Here is a 24,925-nt window from a genome sequence, read left to right on the forward strand (position 1 = left end):
TTTTTGTTCCTGATTTCCAGCATATGCAGTTCTAGGGATTTTTTTTGGCATATCTGTTGTTTGTAGTATGAAGTATTGTAAAGGGTTTAAATCTGCAAAGCGCAGTATTATTCACCTGCGTTTATTGCAATCAATTTTCAGGGCCATTAGATTTTCCCCATTTTCTTTATTAGAAGCTGATGACAAAAAGAGCAAACAATATATAAAAGCAGCAGAAAGTTCTATGACTGGGTTAAATGATACATTATCAAGCCTTGGATCCCTTGCACCTACAGTATGATGGTGTGTGTGACTTTTCAGTGATTCATAGCTTTATGTTCAATGTAATAAAAATGTTGAAGATTTTGCTTTTTCATTTAAATTCCATTTCAGCTAACATAATAAGTATTTTGTATAGGAATCCTTGCTGTTGATGTAGTGGCAGAGCATACTGGTGCGGTTTGCAATCCAAATATTAGTGCATGACTGCTATTCTTTTCTCTGCTATTTAATGGATAATAACCTATATATTTTGAAAATGTCAAGCGAATGTATTAATATGCTGGTATCTCTCAGTATAATTTCAGGGAAACAGAATTCTAATGTATTCATAAAGCACAGCTTATTTTTCCCAAAGATGAAGGTTTACCTTGTGACATCAATTTTAAACGTCCCCATCCTGCCAGTTGGCTGTGAAGCCAATGATAAATAATAACAAAGGTGCTGGATGTTACTTGGTTCCCCACTTCCCCAACCTAGAAAATCAATGGCAAAAATACCCTCAATCGTGGCAGCTGGCCCATAATAATTTAATGGTGGATGCAGTGTTAATTGCTTTCAGATGGAACTATTCCCCCAACCCCACCTTCCCCCGTCACAGAATAAGACCCACCTTGGAGAGCAGTTGGCAAATCAAATACCCAGCACATCTTTAGTTGCAGCAGTGCCACTGAGATCAATAGTCACTCTCGGGACTGCAAGACCACGGCCGTGGTAAGAATTCAAACAACTTGGGATAGGGCGCAAGATGGTCTCCCACTGGTTTTATAGGGTCCCCTGCCCTCAAGCCTGTTGAGGGGAAGAGCATTAAGTCCAACCTAGGAACAACTTCATAATTGTATGCATCTAAATTCATGCCAGGGCCTTGAGTGAAACCAGTGTGGACCTCCGGCCTTAAGGTAAAGGTGGCGTGGACCCCCAGCCTCAAGGTGAAGACAGGCATGGCCTGGAGGCAAGATCCTGGTGTGGACTGGTGGTGAGGATCTGTGTGAACTCAAGGTCAGGCCCAGTGCTGGCTAGAGACCAGCACAAACTCGCCTGCTCCATCTTCTCTGCATGGAAGGACTGTAATCCTGGACTATTTATTTCTTTATTTTTCAAATTTATTCCTAAGAATCTCCACCCAGATACCTTTGCACCTAAGATGGCATGGTAAGCAACGACTGTGTGAACTTTTCACTGTACTCATGTGAATACATGTAACAATAAACCTAATTCTAATTCTAAAATTATTTCCTAAAACTAGCTTCTCTATATGCGTTAAAACTTGTTTCATTCAATGACTTTCCTAACTTCAAGGAATGTTTCAAATAGCCCATGTGGCTGCAGAGTACTGAAAGAAGTGGCCCCAAAAAATAATGAATGCATTGATGGTCATCTTCTAAGATTCCATAGGCTCTGGAACAGTTCCTACAGCTTGGAGTGTAGCTAAGGTAATGCCATTTTTTTAAAAGGGAGCTTGAGAGAAAACAGTGATTTATAGATCTGGTAGCCCGGTGTCTTAGTGAGGAAAATGTTAGAGTCTATTATAAGAGATTCAATAGCAGAGCACTTGAAAACTGGCAGGATCAGATGAAGTCAGCATGGATTTATGAAAGGGAAATCATGCTTGACAAAATATACTGGAATGCTTCGAGGATCTGTTATAGACCCAACAAAAACCGCTCAAAATATATTAAGAAGATAGTCTAGACCCTTACCTTTTTCTTATTTTAAAGGTAAGTATAAGGCATTGTGTTCTGGATACAATGCAGTTGGTCAAACTACCAGGCTTGAAACAAGCTATGCTTTATTCATACGCTATAATTAAAATACAGACAAAATATAAAGAATTGGTTTGATGGTAGCTCTGTTGAAATTCTTAACAAAATAATACGTATTATCTACTACTAATTAACTTGCAATATAATAACATTGCCATAAACACACTCTTGCAAAGGCAGATTCAGTAAAATAGATTGTCTCACATACAATTTTAGCAGCAAGAAGGGAACCCTGCCTTTTAGCAGTAACAGAGACAGGAATAAGAGCTTCCCCATCCAGCTTTAAGATCCCAGCAACTGTAGGAAGAGAAAACTAAAAATATTGGTTCTGTGGGAGGTTGACAGCACCCATTCAGGCCGCTTCTGTTATTCCAATGTCTTCAAATAAAAACCCAAGGCCTTAAAAGCTGTTTACTTGATTGGCTTTAGAGTAGATTGCTCGGTACCTCTGTCTCAACCTTTCTTCACTAAAACAAAACCAATATACACCTCTTAAAGCTGTAGTATCATCACAGATGTAACAAGCAGAATGATGAAGTAGAAATTGGCAGATGTGGTTTACTTGGACTTTCAGAAGGCTTTCAATAAAGTCCCACAAGAGATTAGAGTGTAAAATTAAAATGCATCGGATTGCAGGTAGTGTAATGCGATGGATAGAAAATTTGTTAGTAGACAGGAAACAAAATGTAGGAATAAACTGGTCTTTTTCTGAATGGCAGGCAATGACTAGTGGGGTACCACAGAGATCAGTGCTAACAGCTTAGCTATTCACAATATATTGTTAATGACTTAGATGAGAGAAATAAATGGTGTTTCCAAATTAGCAGATGGCACAAAGCTGGAGGGTGCAGACGTGCTTCAGTTTGATTTGGACAAGCTGAGTGAGTGCATGGCAGCTGCAGGATAAATGTGAGGTTATCCACTTTGGGAGCAAAAATTGGAAGGAAGATTATTATCTGAATGGTTATAAGTTGAGAGAGGAGAATGTGAAGCAAAATTTGGGTGTCCTCATACATTGGTCAAGGCTGAAAGTAAGAATGAAGGTGCTGCAAACAGTAAGAAGGCAAGTGGCATGTTGGCCTTTGAAGTGAGAGGATATGAGTACAGGAACTGCAATTATGTAGGGCCTTGATTAGCCCACACCTGGAATATTGAGTGCAGTTCTGGTCTCCTTATCTGAAGGTGCTTTAGAGGGAATGAAGCAAGGGTTTTCCAGAATGATTCCTGCGTTGATGGAACTGACATATAAGGAGAAGTTGAATTGATTAGAGTTATAGAATATATATTTGCAGAGTTCAGAAGAATAAGGAGGAATTGATATAAACCTGTAAAATTCTAACAGAACTAGAAAGGGTAGTTACAGAAAGGATGTTCTTAATGACTAAGGATTCCACAATCAGGGATCGCAGTCTTTACAGCTGAGACGAGGAGAAGTTTCTTCATATAAAGAGTGGTGAGGCTGTGGAATTTTCTATCACAGAAAACAATACAGGCTAAAAAATGGTACGATTTCAAGAAGGAGGTGTATGTAGCATTTGTGGTTAATGGGATCAAAGGGTTTAAAGGGACAAAGATAGGTGGAGGGACCGGTAGTATTGAGGAGATGGTGAGGCTGCAGAAAGATTTGGACAGTTAGGAGAGTGGGCAAAGAAATGGCAGATGGAGTACAATGTGGGAAATTGTGAGGTCATGCACTTTGGTAAGAAGAATAAAAGCATGGACTATTTTCTAAATGGAGAGAAAATTCAGAAACCTGAAGTGCAAGGGGCCTTGGGAGATCTAGCCCAGAATTCTATCAAGGTAATCTTGCAGATTGAGTCAGTAGTCAGGAAGGCAAATGCATTGTTGGCATTTATTTTGAGAGGACATGAATATAAAAGCAGGGATGTACTAATGAGGCTATATAAGGCTCTGGTGAAGCCACATTTGGAGTATTAGGTACAGTTTTGGGCCCCATATCTCAGGAAGGATGTACTGGCCCTGGAGCGGGCTCAGAGGAGGTTCACGAGAATGGTCCCAGGAATGAAAAGCTTAACATAAGAGGAACGTATCTGGACTCTGGGACTATACTCATTGGAGTTTAAAAGGATGAGAGGGGATCTAATTGAAATTTACTGAATACTGAATGGCCTGGACAGAGTGGATGTTGGTAAGATGCTTCCATTGGTAGAAGAGACTAGGACCCAAGGGCACAGCCTTAGAGTAAATGGAAGACCTTTTAGAATGGAGATAAGGAGAAACTTCTTCAGCCAGAGACTGGTGAATCTATTGAAATCATTGCCACAGAAGTCTGTGGAGGCCAGGTCACTGAGTACATTTAAGACTGAGATAGATAGTTTCTTGATTATCAAGGGGACCGAGGATATGGGGAGAAAGCAGGAGAAGGGGGTTGAGGAACTTATCAGCCATGATTGAATAGCAAAACAGACTCAATGGGCCGAATGGCCTAATTTTTGCTCCTATGTCTTATGGTTTTATGACTTGGGGAGAAATGTGGGAACAGACAATTGAGTTGGATGATCAACCGTGATCATAATGAATGGTCAAAGAGTCTGGTCCTAATTCTGTTTATGTGTTTTTTTGTTTACCCTTAATAGAGGAATGTGTCTTGATGGTTAGCTGTTTGCAGTATTAGAGCAAACAACTGATATATATTGTTGCTGTGCCCTGTTCTTCCATTGTTTTATACCACTTGTTCTCTGTGTAAACACATTCACTTAATGCAAAATCAACTTGTGCATGTTTTCTACAAGTAATGGGTTGCTGTATTTCTGTAAGTTTATGCTTAAACTTTGAGGCATAGCATGACCCGAGTTAATTGATACCGATGTAACTCAAATCTCTGGAATTAATGCCATTTTTAAAAAATGCTTTGTGTGTCCTGCTCTATGTTAACCAGAGTACTGCATATGTCATTACGCCTGAGATTTGTTTTCCTTAACCCCACACCTCTCACAGCCCTCCTTTCTGTTCGATTTGATGTTTGATTTGCTTTGATTTATTGTCGCGTGTACCTGAGTACAGTGAAAAGTTTTGTTTACTCCACTGAGCAACTAGAATGGCTTCCCCAATTGCCATCAACCTATTCCGCATAATGGTGAAAAACGAGCAGCATAAGTAAGAGGCTGTAAAAGTTGCCCAATATTCTTCCTTTTTTGGCAGCATAAGCAAATAAGCTGTGCAGGAAATTTCGACATGGGCTCATTAAATGCAGAAACTGATGTCACTTTCAGCATAACGTTTCCATAAGTGTTATCCAGGAATTTCTGACTCCTCGTTATTCAATTCCTGTGACTGTGGTCATAAATGTCCTGGGTGGGAGAAAATCTTTTTGTTTTGTCCATCTGTCTACAAAACATATTTTCCTTGTATATTTCTAACATCCCATCTGCTGACATAAACATTGAATTGAGTACTCTGTTGTGTATTAACCTGTGTAATTGCTTCCAGTGACTTGTATTTAATTTACATGCCATGTGTTTAAGGTTTATATGTGACAGAAAATATTAATTTTATCTAATTTGTCTGAAGTTTCACAATTTTAAGCAATTGTATCATATCCTGTCTCCATCTTGTCTTTTCAAAGGAGGACAGACTAGGCTAGTCAATCATTTGTCATTCACTTAAGTTACAGGATGTGGCATGTGGTTCTTCTTCATGCCATTCCTAATAATTGACTATCTTTTCTGAAACAGGCAAGCCAAAACTACATTCTCTTCTCAGATAACTTTCTCGCGCTAAAACAGTTTGAGTTGACCTCTCTTGAACTACAGGTCACACACCTTGCTACCATAGCACAGTCTGCAGCAATATGTTAAGCTTACATCAGGGTTTAGTTCCGTTAAAGGGAAGGAGGATGAACAATCATAATAGCCTGGTGCTCTGCTGTGTCACTCCACATAAGCTTTATCACACCAGGACTGGAGGAGCATTGCATGAGGACCTTAGGCATCCAGCAAGAATAGGAAGCAGGGAACCCTGGAGTTGGGGGTGGCTAATGGTGTTTCTTGTCCCAGTGGTGCTGGCCCCACACAGTGTGATTTGCCCATGGTCCCTCAGACCCCTAGACAGGCACTCACTCAGATACTTGGAATTCGAAATGGAAAAAATCATACCTAGAACTGCAAAGATTTATTCCCCTTCTGCTGGAGGTTAGACAATTCAGAATAATTATGGAAACAAGTTGGATTTTATTTAATCACTTGCAATAAGAAAATTAGGTGGTGATAAATGTAATTTTCACCTTAGAATGTCATGAGAAATAATACTGCAGACTAAAGCAATAAATACTGTGGCTTGGATCAACTGTGCAATGAACAGAAATTTCTCCAGATGTAACAAGAGACCTTCATGGAAAAATGGTGCATTCTTATGGACTGTACACAGTATGTGACCATGGATTGCTATATGTTTTTAGGTTTAGAATAACTGAGATGCAGGAAAATATTGATGTTCATTTATAATGTTTCCATGATCTGTAAAATAGTGCAACCTGTTTCATTACTTGGGAGTTCCTGAATATTGCTCATGGCAAATTTCAGTGTCTGGAATTGAACAAATATTCTGCCCAGAAAAGACTCCAGTGAGAATTGCTTTGGCTATATAAACAGATAGAATTGAAATGTAGCAGCATGTAAAATTATCAATTTTACCATACTTACAGCTGATGAAATGAAGCTGTAATCAAATGAGGTAGCAACTTTAACATAAACTTGAAAGTAATATTCATGCTACTTTCAGCATTTGAACCAGATCTGGATTTGGTCATTTCTACAAACTGCAGGATTGCTGGGCAGTTTTTGAATGTAGAAAGGGAATTTCAATGTAACAGAGGAAAAGTAAGAACAGGTGCTCTCTGTTCCCCTTTTACACATTTAGTTAACCAACAGTTTTTGTGTCACATGACATGATCTTGCTATATTTTTTAAATAAAGCAGTGAGCCATTATTTTTTCTACTAGAGTCATGGAATCTGTACGTTTTTGGGGAAATCAGAGGAAGCAACAGATTAATGACAAACCAAAGAGTTTGAGAATATCTTACCATGGTCTTTGCACAGAATGACATGAATTTGTACAAGTAACTCCATCAGCATGCATTATCATTTACAGCGGAAACAGTGACTGAATTGTACTCTAATCTATCTACCAGCCACATTCCAAGATAAGCATGGTACTTCAGTTAATCTTTACACCTGAGATTTATTACCGGCATGCTGCATTGCTCGTTGGTGTAGAGAGTATTTTGAAGTGGGGGAAAGGATAACCTATCTTGCACTTTTTCATGCAGCATAATATTTCACCAGATAGTAGGGATTAGCTGACAGTCTGTTTCAATGCTTGCCCCAGATTCCACATTATGCCTTCTCCCTGGATTTCATTTTAACTTTTATCTGGTAACATTTCACATTAATACTTGAAATCTATTTACAGTAGATTCTGATCTAACTATGTGGTAACTTCTGAAATTTGACTTCATAGAACTCTTTTCTTAGGTAAAATTCAGTATTAAAAGAAAGTTTGTTCTTCTATTAATCTTCCACACTCTCCAATGTTTAACTATGCTGTGTTTGCTTATGTTTTGCACAGATGGTCCTAGATTCTCTGTGATTCCCAGCAATCAGGTCGTTGTGGAGGGAACTGCAGTGGATTTTTATTGCCTTGCAGAGGGAACCCCAGCTCCTGTAATTGCCTGGACCAAAGCAGGTTTCCAAAACATTTATTTTCAACTACAATGGATGTTGAATCCAAAGTTTAGTTTGTTCAAATTTTACTCAGAAAATTTAAGAATTCAATGTGAAATAATAAAAATAATTGCCTCCTCTGATCTATTTACTCAATGGTATAGCGATAGTGGATTGGTATTCAAGACGGCCAGGCAATTGCTGTGGGACATCAATTCAAATCCATTCCTACCCTCACCCCGACTGGTAAAATTTAAAATCAACTAATAATTCTAAGATTGAAGGCCAGTCTCCATAATAGTGACCATGAAAGCATCATCAATTTTGTAAAAGGCCATCTGATTCACTTATGTCCTTATAGGGAAGGAAGTCTAACATCCTTACTTGATCAGGTCTACATGTGACCACAGTCCCAAAGTAATCCTAAATTCGATTCTTAACTGCGTTCTGCAATGGCCCCGCAAGTCGTTCAGTTCAGGGCAGCAGATACTGATCTTGTCAGCAATGCCCACGTCCCTTGAAGGGATGAATTTTTAAAAATACATAAGAAAAGCTGATATTGTTACAGTCCTATTAATTAACAACACTGTGGGGACATTGGACTACTTCACAAATCGAACAATAAAATATTACCAGAAAGACCTGCCATTTAAAATGGGTCTTGTCTATTTACATGAGGCGATTCCAGAAGGTTTGTACTTTAGGGAACTGCTCTGCATGGGAAAGAAATACTTGCAATCAAATGGCTTCAGGGCATCCAAAAACACTGTACATTCACTGGAGTATTTTTGAAAAGTGGCCATTGTTTTAATGCAAGAATAAATAAGTAATGACAGACTCCAGGCAACAGCAGTCTTCTGAAGGGTGACACCAGTTAACTATGACGCATAGTGCCATAAGGGAGAACAGGATAGCAGATAGAATAAAAGAGTGACTTTGAGCAAAGGTCTCCTCTGTTTGCTGTGTTCTTATGATGTTATTCAACGGCAGTTTGGAAATAAAATGAGCCAGATGTTGAACAAATACCAGCAGCTCATCCTTACTAGGAGTTCGTTTGACTGTGGAATCTTCCTGCAGCAGATAACCCCATCTACCACCTGACCCATCCAGAACTCGCTCCACTGCAATGCCAGCTGTCATTCAGCTGGTAGCCTTCTTGCCTCTGAAGCACAAGTTTTTGTGTTCAAGTGACAGTCCAGGGTTTGAGTAAAGGAGCAAAGCTGCAGACCTGAGAGAGCACTGCACTGTGGAAGGTAACTTCTTTCTGCTGAGAAGTTCAGCTCCTCCGCTTGCTCAGAAAGATGCAAAAAATCCCAGGGCATTATTTTGCCCAAATATGGAGGAGTTGTCCTCGGTGCCCTGGTTCCTTTTTACTCCTCCACAGACATGACCAAAAAACCTAATTATCTGGACATTATTACATTTCTGCTTGTGGAAGCTCTCTATATGCATATTAGATCCCCAGTTTTTCACATCGGAACGAAGACAGAACTTCAAAAGTATTCCTTTGGCTGTAAAGCAGTTTGTGTTTCAAAATGGTAATGAACAGTGCAATATAAATCCAAGTCCTTGTTTTTTCTTTTGTAGTCTTGAGGGATACGGTACTCATGTAGGATGGCAGCATAGCCTGTGGGTGAAAAGGCATGACCCTGCCATATGTCCCCAGTGCTCAAGCCTTGTACTGCAGAGTGCAGAATGTGATCACATCTGTTCCTGTGTCCTGAAGCTTCAGGAAGTATCTGCATTACAGTTCTCTGTTCCCACACTGCTGTTCATAAATCATCAAATCCCTACAGTGTGGAAGCAGGCCATTTGACCCATTGAATCCACACAGGAGCTCTGAAAAACACCCCACCCAAAGCCACCCCACACTCCCCCCCCCCCCCCCCCCCCCCGTAACCTAGGCCTATAAACTTGCATTCCTACGTCCCTGAACACTATGGGCAATTTAGCAAGGCCAAACCACCTAACCTGCACATTTTGGAGTGTGGGAGGAAACCAGAGCACCCAGATGAAATGGGGAAATCGTGAAAATAAAAATAGCCACCCAAGTGTAGAATTGAACTGAGGTCCCTGGTGCTGTGAGGCAGCAGTGTTAATCACTGAGCTACCATACCACCCTGTTGGAGGTGGATTATTTAAGTGTCTGAAAGGTTCATGCATTTGCACGGGAATGAGGCATACTTAGGGGCTGAATTCTCTCCCTTCTCTGTGCAGTTATACAGACATTTTGGGTATTAACGTCCAGATCTGTGAAACTGTTGTGTCTCATTTAAGGCCACTTGAGCTAATTGCCATGACATCCTGAGTCGTTGAGCATCAAACTAATTTTGGGCAAAGCTTGTGTTCAGATAGTGATGGAAAAAGCAGTAAGAGATGATTGCTGTCTTGTTTTTAAAGCTTGATACAAGATTTTTAAAATTTAACAAAATGTCACATCTGAAGTCCAATATGTGCATGCCTTTTTCTCACATCTTATTGTTGCTACTACCAGTCGCTTGTGACACAGCACACAGTCAAGATCAAATGTGAGCTTTACAAGTTAACAAAATTGAATTCCTTGCAGGAGAAAGCATCTGCCACCCGTTGAATGCATGCTGTAATGATGGTTGATGTTGCGGAACTCAGGGTTCTTGTGATGGTATCAGCCGTAGGACCTGAGTGCACTTCACCTTAATTTGTACTGAAATGGCCTTGTGGGGACAGTTTGTTGTTCCATAACTTCATGAATCATCTCACCAGGATTGCCAATTTGTTTTTTCTTGGTGAATAATTCGGCAAGAGTGCCGAGATATGACTTAGCCTTATTTTAAAGCCATTCTTCTGTTTTACCTTTCTATCGCCAATCACTCTATCATGATCTTCAACACAGAAATAGAAAACCCTTAGAGGGAGACAATGTTCCTTCTAACTTCCCTTCATTGTACATGGTCCATGTGTTGCACTGCCCAGTTCTTTTAAGACGGCTGTATGGCCATATCTTCAAGACACCACTTCTTATACTTGTATCAGAGATGATGGGAACTGCAGATGCTGGAGAATCCAAGATAATAAAAATGTGAGGCTGGATGAACACAGCAGGCCAAGCAGCATCTCAGGAGCACAAAAGCTGACGTTTCGGGCCTAGACCCTTCATCAGAGAGGGGGATGAGGTGAGGGTTCTGGAATAAATTGGGAGAGAGGGGGAGGCGGACCGAAGATGGAGAGAAAAGAAGATAGGTGGAGAGAGTCTTCTTTTCTCTCCATCTTCAGTCCGCCTCCCCCTCTCTCCCTATTTATTCCAGAACCCTCACCCCATCCCCCTCTCTGATGAAGGATCTAGGCCCGAAACGTCAGCTTTTGTGCTCCGAAGATGCTGCTTGGCCTGCTGTGTTCATCCAGCCTCACATTTTTAAATACTTCTTATACTTGGCCTGTTTGTACACAGTGCTTTGGACTGGTTCAGGCCCAGGGGACCTCACAGTTTAGAGGGAACTTTGGTGACATGGTGTAATCTGAGGGTAACAGGCTTATGTAGCCAGTTCCAATTTTTGAATTTTGGAAATTTACAATGAAGAAAGTTGTCAGGAGATAAACATCAAATATGATTTACAATAGATTGAAAATAAATTAGCCTATTTATGAAGTACTTTCTTTAAGTGAGGAATTTGGAGAAAACTAGACAACATGTGATTCTGATACATTTTTGACAGTCATACAGAATGTACTGTACAGAGGAGATCTGCAAAGTTAAATATTGATTTTTTCTGCTACATTGCGTTATATGCAAAAATACATTCAGTCAAACTGCTTTCTGGTTAACTATCTTCTGAGTTGTGAATTCCCTCTGAAAGCTTTATCTCATCCTCGTTCCATTTTTACCATTAATTTGTTTCCATTCCCTCATTTTCTTGGTTCCTCCACTAGGATATGGTTTCATGATAACTGATTAGTTTCTAGTTCCCTAAGGTCATTTTATTGGCATAAACCCGTATAATCTATTTGAAATGTGGACATTGTGACCAAGCTCAATCTTGTCTGACTGATGAGTAAACACATCTGACAGATGTTGCTTCTTAGTGATCAGAAGAGGGAGATCCTTTTTATAACTACAAATGGGAATAATTCCAATGTTAATACAGCAACACAACTTGAGATCATCTAAATCACCACACACCAAACTGCAAATCTCAAATAATGGCTAAACTAGGGAGGGTAATGGCCAGTGATATTATTCTTAGACTATTACTTCAGAGACCTAGGAAATGTTCTGGGGATCCAGGTTCAAATCCTGCCACAGCAGATGGTGGACTACAAATTCACTGAAATTATGGATGATGAGACCATTGTCAATTGCCAGGAAAAACCCATCTGGTTCACTTGCCAATCTTAGTTGGTCTGGTCCACGTGACTCTAGACCAACAGCAATGAGGTTGACTCTTAACCACCCTCTGAGTAGTTAGAACGGGCAATAAATACTGTCCTAACCAGTGACATCCACATTCCATCCCATGAACAAATAAAATATTCTGCACTTATTGTTTTAACTATTTGGTCATTGAAGAAGTCCAACTGATTAACACCTCTTGACGTTCAGTATATTATATATTTTACTAAACCTGCTGTTTAACTGAACACATTATAACCTCCCTCCTTTTACTTTTTCTCCCCAAACTTTCTGCTTACTCATTTCATTCAGGTGGTCAGTTGCCAAATGACCGAAGACATACTGTTTTATCCACTGGAACACTGCGTATTGCGAGAGTTGCTGCGCATGATCAAGGCCAGTACGAATGTCATGCAATTAGCGTTGTGGGAGCTAAACATGTGCCAGTACAACTGACCGTTGAGTCACTCGGTAAGACTTGGGACTTTTATCATCAATCTCTGTGCTGTAATATGATTAATCATTCTGTACTAACACATCCTGCAATGATTAATATGCCTCTAGAACCAGTTCAATTCCTCTGTGAGGCTGTTATTAATTAGAGATAGAGCCACAAGATTCTATGGAACCTTATTTTATGTATTGTATGTATTTTGTAAAAATAATGGAGTATTTCTTCTGTTTCTACATATTAAATTATACAGCAACTATTGTCATCTTTTGGAATAATAGTGTTGAATTATATTGATAAACAAAATAACAACATGATGACAATTTAATTCAGACTTGCGTTCTTTCTCTGGGCAGTAACACCAGTGTTTATTCATACACCATATGACACTACAGCGGAAACTGGTCAGGATGTAGAAATTCGATGTTCCGCTCAAGGGGAACCTCACCCAATCATTACATGGACCAAGGTTTGGATTATATCTTTTTTCCGAAGATTATTGGAGTGAAATTCTATGCTTCCTTGAATTAAGAGAAGGAATGCTCTGCCACTTTTTTCTCGGGGTTGCTTCTTCCCAAAAGTCATAGACATTTCATCTCTACATTCCTAACAAGGTATTTTCCATTTGCCAAAGACTCTGCTTCCTGTTGGCAAAGTCCACTTATACTGTTCTCAACAGAGACTCTTTAGTCTCACCTATACCTGATAGCAGTAAAGAATATATAGTGACAATGCCTCCCTCACCAACACCTGACAAAATTGTAATGCTAGAGGAGTGAATTGGCTTCATTTTCAGGCCTTTGCAGACCAAAGCCAACTTCTAGAGAAAAACAAATGGATAATGTTGAATGTTCTCTTTCGAACAATAAGAGCTTCTGGGATACTTCCTTTCAGAGCAGTTGGCTTCTGCTTTGTTTTTCTACCAGGACTCTTGGATTGGGCATTCATATGTCCCTTTACATAGACTAATGAGAAAGCAAGATCCACCCCTGTGATCTCTGACTAAGTCAATATCCCTCGCTATATTTTACCTTCCCCAAACCCTTCCCGAAAGGATGCTGAGAGCTTGCACCAAATTATTTTGGAAAGATACTTCACTTCACAACATCATCATCTATGTTTCAAAATTGCAAACGCTTCAGTGTAAGGCAAGGAACTACCTTACTCAAACTATCAAAGTGATAATGTTATTTAAACTGCAAATGATGAAAATATAGATGTTAAGTATGCACCCCTTCCATAGTTCTGACAGTGGACATATGGGCAAAATCTTGCCAATTCTGGGTTCCACCCTAAATTCTTGTTACAATCACCTTCATCTTTCCACAATATGCTTACAGTATTTTGCTCAAATTGTGCTTTCCCCATCCCAGAATTTCAGCCATTGTATTTCTAAGAATTCCAAATCTTTCACACCAACTACATGCTATTCAGATTGCCAGAGCGGACTGCTGTAATCCTAATTCTTGCCTTGAGCCCATGAAGAACTTAATAGTATAAACTAATGATGGTAGCAAGCTATGGATTTATGTGGTTGAGCATCAATGAACCATGCTTTAGACTAAAATGAGATGTAATTCAGAAACACATCTTATTTCCCAAAAAAGAAACAACCAAGCTTCACAGAAGATGAAGTAGGTGGAATATCTATGTTCAAAAACTGATTTACTTCGAATTCTTCCTTTGTAAACAGGACGGTGTACAGATTACAGACAGTGGAAAGTTCTTTGTCACTCCAGAAGGATCTCTAATTATTCGAGATGTTGGAGAAGCCGATCAGGGCCGATATGAGTGTATTGCCCGTAATGCATTTGGCTTTGTCTCCAGTAATATGTTGTTAACTATCACTGGTATGTTACTGCAATTATCATTTTTAATCTATTATGGGCAAAAAGCGTGCTTTCTAAGTTCCATGGGTAGCACAGATTTGATATAAAGAAGTAATGTTTCTCAGCACAAAGAAAAATAATGCCCTTTAAAATAATGCTTGAAGAAGTCAAAGAGGCTTGGGAGACAGTCAATCACCTGGGATTTTTTTTTAACTTAGCCAACCTGAGAACACCTTCCACAGGCTAATAGAAGCACAGGTGCTAGGGCTATGGAAAATAAATTTCAATATTATCCTGAAAGGGATGGAATATTGAAGACACAAGATTCAGCAAACCAAATGTCTCTTTATCCTTAATCTTTTAACTCTTTCTTTGTGCAACAGACCACACACTGGACTGTCAAATATTCATAGAAGGTGGGTAGGGGTAGTGTATGACTGGGCCAGAAGGTGGAGGGGGTAGTGTATAACTGGGTCAGAAGATGTGGTGGGTGATGCTATTGTATGGCTGGGTTAGAAGGTAGGGTGGTGAGAGGTAGTGTATGGCTGTGTTAGAAGGTGGGGTTGGTGGGGGTAGTGTATGGCTGGGTTAGAAGGTGAGGTGGATTTCCCTAGAAGAATTGAAGAATTGAGGAGGCTGCCTGGTGTGGAGCTGGGCTATCAGACAACCTGCCTCAGGGATCCAGCCTCTTGTCCAAAGTCTTAAAAAATGAAGTCTTTCTTGTCCCTAACCCTTACCTATTATATATTCCTAATGCCCCATCCATGCCAACTCATGCCGTTCGCACCTTCCCATACCCTCTGTCCCAGAGACATTACTCTCTCCCTGCTACCTACACCCTTGGCTTCTCATGCCCTTCCTGCCAACCTAAACGCCTCCATCCACCCATTAATTGGCCCCATTGCCTTCATGTCAATCATGCCCTCACTGACCCCATGCCCAGTGAGGGGCATCCACCTGGACAAATATGAAAACCTACATAGAGATGAGATAAAATATTAGGACATAACAAGAACTGCAGATGCTGGAGTCAAAGTCAATACAACGTGGAGCTAGAGGAATGCAGCAGGTAAGGTAGCGTCAGAGGAGCAGGAAAGTCAATGTTTCAGATTATCAACCTTCATTAGGACTGGGGAGGGGGAAGGGATCTCAGAAATAAATGGGAGGTGCTAGGGCCAGTTGGAAGGTAGAAGGATGGTGATAAGTGGATGCACGTAGAAATAATGGAGATTGGTCAGTGGGAAAGGTAGGAGAAAGGAAGGAAAGGTTTTGAAACCGGTGAATTCTATTTTGAGGCCATCAAATGGCCTCATCCCACGTCTAACCCTTCCTCTCATCCCTGCCTTCTTGACCAGACACAACAAGTCCATCTTCTTTCTCACCTATCTGCCCCGCCCTTCCCACTGACCAATCTCCAGTAACCCCTTCCTGCATCCATCTATCACCATTTCATCTACCTTCCCCCAGGCCTAGTCCCCTCCCTCTATTTATTTCTGACTTCCCTTTCCCCTTTCCAGTCCTGAGGAAAGGTGTGAACCCAAAAGGTCAACATCCTGCTCCTCTGATGCTGTCTGACCTGCTGTGTTCCTCCAGCTCAATACAACACTGTATTGAGATAAAACATTGTTCAACATGTGTTTGGCCCATTTATTAAATTGAAAAAAATTCATAAATTCATAGAATTATACAAGACAGAAAATACCCTTCAGTTCATTGAGTCTGCACTGACAAAAATTACTCAAAATCAACACTAGTCCCACTTTCCAGTATTTTGCACCCAGCCTTGAATTTTATGACACTTCAAATGTTATTTCAAGTACTTGTTAGAGTTTCCTGCCTCATCCACCTTCACTGATCAAACCTTGCCGCTGCAATCATTTTCATTCCTAAAGCCAATTCATTACATTTACTTTCCTTCAACTAAATAAAGCTGCACAGCAACAATTATTTTATTCAAATGCACAATTCTGTTTACCAATAAACATTGGAATTCATAATCCCACCTCAGACAGCCTATAGCCACTTGTAGCTGTCAATCAAGCTGTGAAATGGCAGGAACCCTGTTATAAGAATGGATGGAAAACTCCATGATGGTTGTACCCATCGGTCTTGCACTGCAAATCTAGAAAAGGAGATCTAAAAGCTAAATCAACAGAGGTAGGGATTTTAAAAGCGTTCACAGCTTGAAAGCTCCCTCTAACAGGTGCTCTTGACACTTCTGATTGGTCCCTTTTACCGATCCCTCTTGATGCTCTTAATAGGTCCCATTATTAGAGCTTTAGATCGTTGATATTGATGATTCCAGTTATCGTAATGATGATGCTTTCATGCACTTTTGATGCATGTTTATGCCTACTTTTAACAAATCAAAAGAGTATCTTACCTTCTCCAAAGGTTTTCCGAGTAGATCCAATGGGTGTACCTTTATCTTGCTAAAAATTTACTGTGACTAGCTGAACAAATCCACAAAGTTCAATCCTGTTCTTACCAACTCTACTCTGTACATTTTGGGTGTCACACTCCAAGGCTTCAAAAATCCCACCCTCGTGAAGGCAGATCCTGATTTAAATAGCAGATGTCTCTGTAAAACCAAATAACATAGGAAATCTGTGCAGTCCTGTCAAAAATGAAAATTGTTATGTTTGGAGGTGGTTCCTGAATGGTGAAAATCTGAGCCATGATTTATTACACCGTGGCCTCTCTAATCTGGAATGCTTAGAGCCAAGGCATTTCTGGACTTTGGAATTTTCCAGATTTTAGAAAATGTTAGAATGCGTCATGACAAGGTAATGGTACCTGAGATATATAGCAGTGATGAACATTTTAAGGCAGTAATAAAAAGCATTTTATTTAGCCAAACACTGTACATTTTGTCTTTCTGAAGTACTGTACTTTTTTAACACATTTATCAGTAACTGCTGAACAGGCCTGTGTGCTGACTTGGCATTGAGTCCCACAGTGTAATACAGTCAATGGGTGCAGAATAATGCAGTTGCTGGCTGTCTGGCTGACTGTGAGATGCTGCTTGGCCTGCTGTGTTCATCCAGCCTCACATTTTATTATCTTGGAATCCTCCAGCATCTGCAGTTCCCATTATCTCTGACTGTGGAGTAATACAGGTCACTGGCTGGCTGAAGGTATGTGGAAAAGGCTGGGAGGCCATGAAGTTGAGGCAGGAAGATGAGTGGCAGTTTCAAAATTTGCTATGTTTCCTCTCCTGATTGCCTGTCATACAAACTTCCTACCTGGGGATAACAATTCTGAATTGTGTACACTGGCAATTAGACCACAAAGTAAGGACAGGGGCTGAAAGCTGTGTGTGTTAGAGCTAATCACTGTCTGGATGTTTCCAGAGGGACTGCTGAAGGTGTGTGTATGCTGAGGAGGCTGGTGTGTGAATCGTATCTCTGCCATGTCTCAGAAACCTTGTAAAGTACTGTTTTGAATGCATCCTTTTCTATTTATGTTCCTTCATTCAGGGGATATGGGCCTCACTGTTTGGGCCAGCATTTATTGCCCATCTCTAGTTGCCCTTGAGAAAATGGTGCTGTTGGACAGCATTCTTGCAACATTACAGGCCATTTAGAGTAGGAACATGCACAATGCTGTCAGGAGAGAATTGCAGAATTTTGACGCAGCAATGCTGAAGGAATGATGATATATTTCCAAGTCTCAGATGTGACAAACAGGAATATCAGTGTCTCCCATTGCCTTGACAGACCATACAATGTGACGCTGAAATACTTCATTGCATGTCTCTATATAAAAATTGAAATTGCCAGAATAAATTCCAATTAGCTAAACCCCAGCCTTGTCACACCTTAATCAAATAAGAAATAGAATAGCAAAATTTCTTCAGATAGAAATCACTGTCAATAATATTAGCCTGTTGTAATTGATTGGCCTTCTGTTGACACTATGTCCGAGAAAATCTTAATCATTTTAAATGGATCAGTTAATACTTTTGTTAAAATAATTGACAATGGTGTCTGGTACAAAAGCGGGAAATATTGATCCACGAAAACTGGATATATCAACTTCTACTCTGTTCTAAAAACTCTCACTTGATTTAGTGTGATAATCATGGGTGCTTAGATAGTTTTGCCTTTCAGTTACAAGAACTCCCTTGGATACGTTAATTTCTAATTGTCAGATTCCTAATTGCTCCAAACTATCAGCAGCAGCAGAATCATGCTCCAATACAATCTGCAATCTCATGACCCACATATCACCAAAGGTCCTCAGACAGCACCTTCCAAACCCACGACCACTTCCATCTAGAAGCACAAGTGCAGAAGATACATGGGAGCACCACCTCCTGCAAGTTTCCCTCCAAGCCACTTACCACCCTGACTTGGAAATATATCGCTGTCAGGAATTCCCTCCCTAAGGGTGTTGTGGGTCTATCTACAGCACATGGACTACAGCGGTTCAAGAAGGCAGCTCACCACCACCTTCTCAAGGGCAACTAGGGACAGGCAATAAATGTTGGCCCAGCCAGTAATACCTCTGTCCTATGAGTGAATTAAACAATACTAATATTTGTGAATGTGAGCTCCAGTCAGGTCCAGTAGAAAACCAGTGTGTGTAGCTTTGTAACATCTGTCGTGTAGTAATGCAGTTAATATTGATGTTTATCTTCCCTTTATAAGGTTTTCATTTTATACGGCACAAAACTAAATAGAAATGTCTTTGTACATGTGTGTTTTTCATGCTGTGGTTTTCAGCCCTGGAGGGTGGGCGAACTGGTGATACATTTGTTGAAGAGTCTCTCCAGGAAGCCATTAACAGCATTGACAGTGCAATTAATTCAACACGAAGGGATTTGTTTGACAAGTAAGTATGCAGTAATCTCTAAAATCTCTTTCCAGTATGGTCAATCACATTTATGAATTCCTTCATGTGTGAAAAATGTGAAAGTGCTTTATGATTATAAATACTGTAGATTCCTATTTAATTGTGAGTGTTAATGCTATAACTCAGCTGTGTAAATTTCCCCAAATGTGTGACGATTTCAGACCTGACTGCGTTTTTTCTCAAATATTTGAGCCACGTGGTGAACAGATTAAAGTGATTGAGCACTGTCTTTGTTTATTCAGCTGTGAGCCATTTTCACATGAATTCTATTCAAACGTGACTTTTACTATTTTAGTGCCTGGCTAGAAATCCCTGTGATTCTCTTAGTTTTATTGTTGAGCTCACATCTGTAACAAAGCCATGGCTCTATATACTGATGGAAGGTTTTGGGAAGGGAAGGCAAAATGCGCGCAGCAGAATATTTTACTCTGAGGCAACAGTGGCAATGAAATGATGTTTTACAAGTAGATCTAAATAAATTATCATCAGCATGATCCCCATGCTAAGAGTTAAATATTTCAGGATGAATTGCATTGACTGAGGCCATACTACCCTGCATACAGAGAATTAAAGGGTAATCTTTTTGAGGCATATAAAATAATTAGAATAGTTGATTGGTTAAGATAGAGAGAGAGAGAGAGAGAGAGAGCACTGCCTCTGATCCAGGAATCTCCAGTGCAGACAACATCCAACAGTAAGTATTCATCTGATCAGGTGCTAGAATAGGGTTTCTGAAAAAGGGTCACACCAGTCTTGAAATTTTAATTTTATTTCCCTGTCAGATGCTGCTGGACTTGCTGAGTTTTTGCAACTTTCTGTGTTTGTTTTAGATTTGTCTTCTATCCTTGACTTGGCAAGGAGAAATTAACTATTCATTGTTAATCAGAAGTCCTACACCCGTTGGATGATTACTATCTTTATCAGAACATAGCTCAGATAGTTGGGTTTCGAGTACTCAGATGATCAAACATAACAAGCAGAATACTTTTCTGTATGCTCCTTTCTCTATCCCCATTCTCTGTGAGTGCCTCTAAATGGTCATATATTTAGATTTGAAGTATTGCTGAACAAAGGCCTATTTTGTTGAAGCTTTTCACCTTGTACTCATTAGGACAATTTGTAAGAAATAATAAAGTATAGAAAAGAACAATTCTTTTATATTGCATGATAAGAGAATGTTGATTGGTTAGCAAGTGGACTCTGATTCTTAGAGGTATTGCCATGGAGAATGAAGTTAGATCTTGACTGAGAGTTAACTGCCAAGTTTAGTTTAAATTTTAATAAAGTTCTGAAGAAGGGTATTGAACCCAAAATGTTAACTGATTTCTCTCCACAGACACTGCCAGATCTGCTAAGATTTTCCTACAATTTCTCTTTCTGTTTGTTTAAATTTAAACCAGGCAGCTTGACTCTGATATTCAAGCTTGCTACTACCAAAGAACATAGAACATTACAGCACAGTACAGGCCCTTCGGCCCTCAATGTTGTGCCGACCTGTCATACCGATCTCAAGTCCATCTAACCTACAGTATTCCATGTACGTCCATATGCTTGTCCAATGACGACTTAAATGTACCTAAAGTTGGCGAATCTACTACCGTTGCAGACAAAAGCGTTCCATTCCCTTACTACTCTCTGAGTAAAGAAACTACCTCTGACATCTGTCCTATATCTTTCACCCCTCAATTTAAAGCTATGCCCCCTTGTGCTCGCCATCACCATCCTAGGAAAAAGGCTCTCCCTATCCACCCTATCTAACCCTCTGATTATTTTATATGTTTCAATTAAGTCACCTCTCAACCTTCTTCTCTCTAATGACAACAGCCTCAAGTCCCACAGCCTTTCCTCGTAAGACCTTCCCTCCATACCAGGCAACATCCTACTAAATCTCCTCTGCACCCTTTCCAAAGCTTCCACATCCTTCTTATAATGCGGTGACCAGAACTGTACACAATACTCCAAGTGCGGCCGCACCAGTGTTTTGTACAGCTTCACCATAACCTCTTGGTTCCAGAACTCGATCCCTCTATTAATAAAAGCTAAAACACTGTATGCCTTCTTAACAGCCCTGTCAACCTGGGTGGCAACTTTCAAGGATCTGTGTACATGGACACCGAGATCTCTCTGCTCATCTACACTGCTAAGAATCTTACCATTAGCCCTGTACTTTGCCTTCCGGTTACTCCTACCAAAGTGCATCACCTCACACTTGTCTGCATTAAACTCCATTTGCCACCTCTCAGCCCAGCTCTGCAGCTTATCTATGTCTCTCTGCAACCTACAGCATCCTTCATCACTATCCACAACTCCACCGACCTTAGTGTTGTCTGCAAATTTACTAACCCATCCTTCTACGCCCTCATCCAGGTCATTTATAAAAATGACAAACAGCAGTGGACCCAACACCGACCCTTGCGGTACACCACCAGTAACTGGTCTCCAGGATGAACATTTCCCATCAACTACCACCCTCTGTCTTCTTTCAGCAAGCCAATTTCCGATCCACACTGCTATATCTCCCACCATTCCATTCCTCTGCATTTTGTACAATAGCCTATTGTGGGGAACCTTATCGAACGCCTTGCTGAAATCCATATACACCACATCATCCGGTTTACTCTCATCTACCTGTTTGGTCACCTTCTCAAAGAACTCAATAAGGTTTGTGAGGCATGACCTTCCCTTCACAAAACCGTGCTGACTATCCCTAATCAATTTATTCTTTTCTAGATGATTATAAATCCTATCCCTTATAACCTTTTCCAACACTTTACCAACAACTGAGGTAAGGCTCACTGCTCTATGTGTTTAGATCTGTACAACTGCTTGAGAAGCAATGTGAAAACAAGACTGGCCTTCAGAATAACAGCAGTCTGATTGCACTTTAAATTTTCTTAGAAAATTGGGCAAAATAAGTTGTTACCCAAAGAAAATGTTTTGTTTCAATGTAAATAAGTGATTTTTATAAAATGAGGAAATCACAACATTGCATGTTTGCCAATGTGGGTTGAATTCTTACAAATTGGGGTCTTGCAGTGACATTTAAATGTGTTCAGCCTTCAACCTCATAAATCTGTGAGATCAAGTTATTGGAGTAAAAGGAGAGCTTACCAGATCATGGTCAAACAAGTTTAGAAATGATAGGCAACAGAACATAGAAAGGCATATGTCACAGTGCAGAAATTGGGGTGGCAATAGCCTCGTGGTATTTTCGCTGGACAGTTAGTCCAGAGACCCAAATAATGTCTGGTGAACCGGGGCCAAATCCTCCCACCGCAGATGCTGGAATTTGAATTCAAATACAAACCTGGAATTAAGAATTTAATGATGACTATGAATCTATTGTCAATAGTTGGAAAAACCCATCTGGTTCACTAATGTCCTTCAGGGAAGGAAACTGCCATCCTTACCTGGTCTGGCCTACACGTGACTCCAGACCCACAGCAATGTGGTTGACTCTGAACTGCGCCCTGGGCAATTAGGGGTGGGAAATAAATGCTGCCTGGTCAGTGACGCCCTCATCTCGTAAATGAAGAAAGGGAAAGAAAATCTTTGTGAACATTTGATATTTTTTTCCATCACCAAGTGTCATAACATACTATTACTTCTGAAAGATAAAAACAGTTTACTCTTCAAGTATGTTTTATTGAAATAAACTGGAGCACTCTGTCAGAAACAGTGCACTTTCATGAATAGATTGTAACCATGGATGGTGGGTATATTGCTGTGGAAGCTTTTGCTGAATGAGCATCCAAGAGTGGGCCAACGAATTGTTTGGTGTTAGTCCTGTTCAAGATAAAGACCAAATATTACTCATTGAAACTTGGGTATGTCCACGTATGCTTCAGTCATGTTTATTATGGGAAGAATTGTTTTCACCACATGGGCACAGAGAAATCTTGCTGCTCAGAGCAAGAGTTACACTCTGAGAAGGGAATCTGGGGAAAAGTTGGGAGTGTTACTTGAACACAATCCATAACATTCTAGGTGCCATCTCTGGGATTGCAAGACGAGTCACCATCCTAGTCATGTTCTGATCTACTATCATGAATAGCGGGTACAACTAGTCTTTTGTGTACTACGGCTTCCTTTTGGCCACTGCCCATCCAACAGCCAGATATGGAGGGGTGGAGTTGTGGAGCCTGTGTAGGTTACATTGTACATGTTCTAGAGGTTTAATTGAACTTGTTTGCTGGTTTGCCCATTCTGAAATTCCCTTGGGATATCTGGTACTCATCTATAAACAGTAAAAGTGAAAGACTGTAGGCCTTGGGGTTGAAACATTCTAAGTCTGTTCTCAAATTTTAATTGCCTATTTGTTATTGTTGGCAGTGCAGAGGATTTGTCTGCATTCTGCTTTGAACTGGTATCCAAGAATTCTATCAAATGCTTTCCAGTTTTGTTGCAGTTAAGTTTTTTATCATTCTAGCAGCCAAGCTTTCCAGAAAATGAGTTTTGCCTTGTATTTCACAGGCGCCCACGTACCCCAAATGATCTATTGGCCCTATTCCGTTACCCACGTGACCCCTATACTGTGGAAGCAGCAAGAGCAGGTGAAATCTTTGAGAGAACACTACAATTGATTCAGGAACATGTTCAGCAAGGTCTAACTGTGAACCTTAATAATACAAGTAAGTGCCAATAGATTTCCAATCAAACAAATTTGTGATATTAGTGGTTTCTGTTCATTAGTTCACTATTTGCACCATAACTTGAAAACTGTTACATACTGTGACACAGTCAACATGCGACAATCTTTTTAAAGTTAAAACTGTTTTATTGCGCTGTCATTTTCCAAGTGGCATAGGAATCTTGCTGCAGGTGGGAGAAAGGAAAATTTAACAAATAAATGTATGTTGGAAATGTACAAGAGGATCTTCAAAAAGGAGGGTTTATGTTTTCACACATAGACCGTCAGTTGTAATTTAAAGCTAAACCATTTCACATTACTTAACGCATCCAGTTATTAAAATACTTAGCCAAACCACAGCACCCTGATTCGATCCAATGCTTTTAGAGCCATTCCACTATCGAGAAGACTGTTCTGAACATTAATCTTTTCTTGTTTTTTTTTGTCCTAAATTACAGTTTTAGCGTTTTTTTGTTATCTTAGTCCACTTTGAAATTATGAGTTCCATTACACCAAATATTACCTTTTATGCATCCCTTAAGGTCCCATTTTAGCTGTCTTACTTCAAGATTGAAGAGGCCAGTTTCTCCATATATCATAATCTTTTGATTTACAGATCCACCTCAGTTGTGTAAATTTTAAAGAATGGTAGTCTCAAAATCAATACCTTAGGAAATACTGGATGACAAAGTGTGAAGCTGGATGAACACAGCAGGCCAAGCAGCATTTCAGGAGCACAAAAGCTGACGTTTCAGGCCTAGACCCTTCATCAGAGAGGATCTCTGATGAAGGGTCTAGGCCCGAAACGTCAGCTTTTGTGCTCCTGAGATGCTGCTTGGCCTGCTGTGTTCATCCAGCTTCACACTTTGTTATCTTGGATTCTCCAGCATCTGCAGTTCCCATTATCACCTCAGGAAATACTTATTTCTTTCAACATGACACCTGCCTCATGGGCCCCATTCCCATCCCTACCCTTGCCTTTGACATCTTTTCCAGTGAAGAGTTGAAGCTTAGATGAAAATTTACTGGTACTTATCTATCAATACTTCTTTGTCTATGCTGCAAATTTAAAAAAAGGTTCAGAATTAT

The 24,925-nt window shown here is 40.1% G+C and overlaps 1 protein-coding gene across 1 annotated transcript in view; it reads left to right on the top strand.

The window, feature by feature from the left end:
* LOC125461566 (peroxidasin homolog) overlaps positions 1–24,925 on the top strand; it is a 183,985-nt gene that overhangs the window by 132,449 nt on the left and 26,611 nt on the right. Inside the window, exons 11-16 of the mRNA XM_048550487.2 lie at positions 7,609–7,725; positions 12,382–12,540; positions 12,877–12,989; positions 14,214–14,370; positions 19,077–19,185; positions 23,680–23,837. Coding sequence (XP_048406444.1) covers positions 7,609–7,725; positions 12,382–12,540; positions 12,877–12,989; positions 14,214–14,370; positions 19,077–19,185; positions 23,680–23,837 — 813 coding nt within the window. The remainder of the gene's footprint in view (positions 1–7,608; positions 7,726–12,381; positions 12,541–12,876; positions 12,990–14,213; positions 14,371–19,076; positions 19,186–23,679; positions 23,838–24,925) is intronic.

The sequence above is a fragment of the Stegostoma tigrinum genome, chromosome 19, assembly GCF_030684315.1.
Source record: "Stegostoma tigrinum isolate sSteTig4 chromosome 19, sSteTig4.hap1, whole genome shotgun sequence".
NCBI lineage: Eukaryota > Metazoa > Chordata > Chondrichthyes > Orectolobiformes > Stegostomatidae > Stegostoma > Stegostoma tigrinum.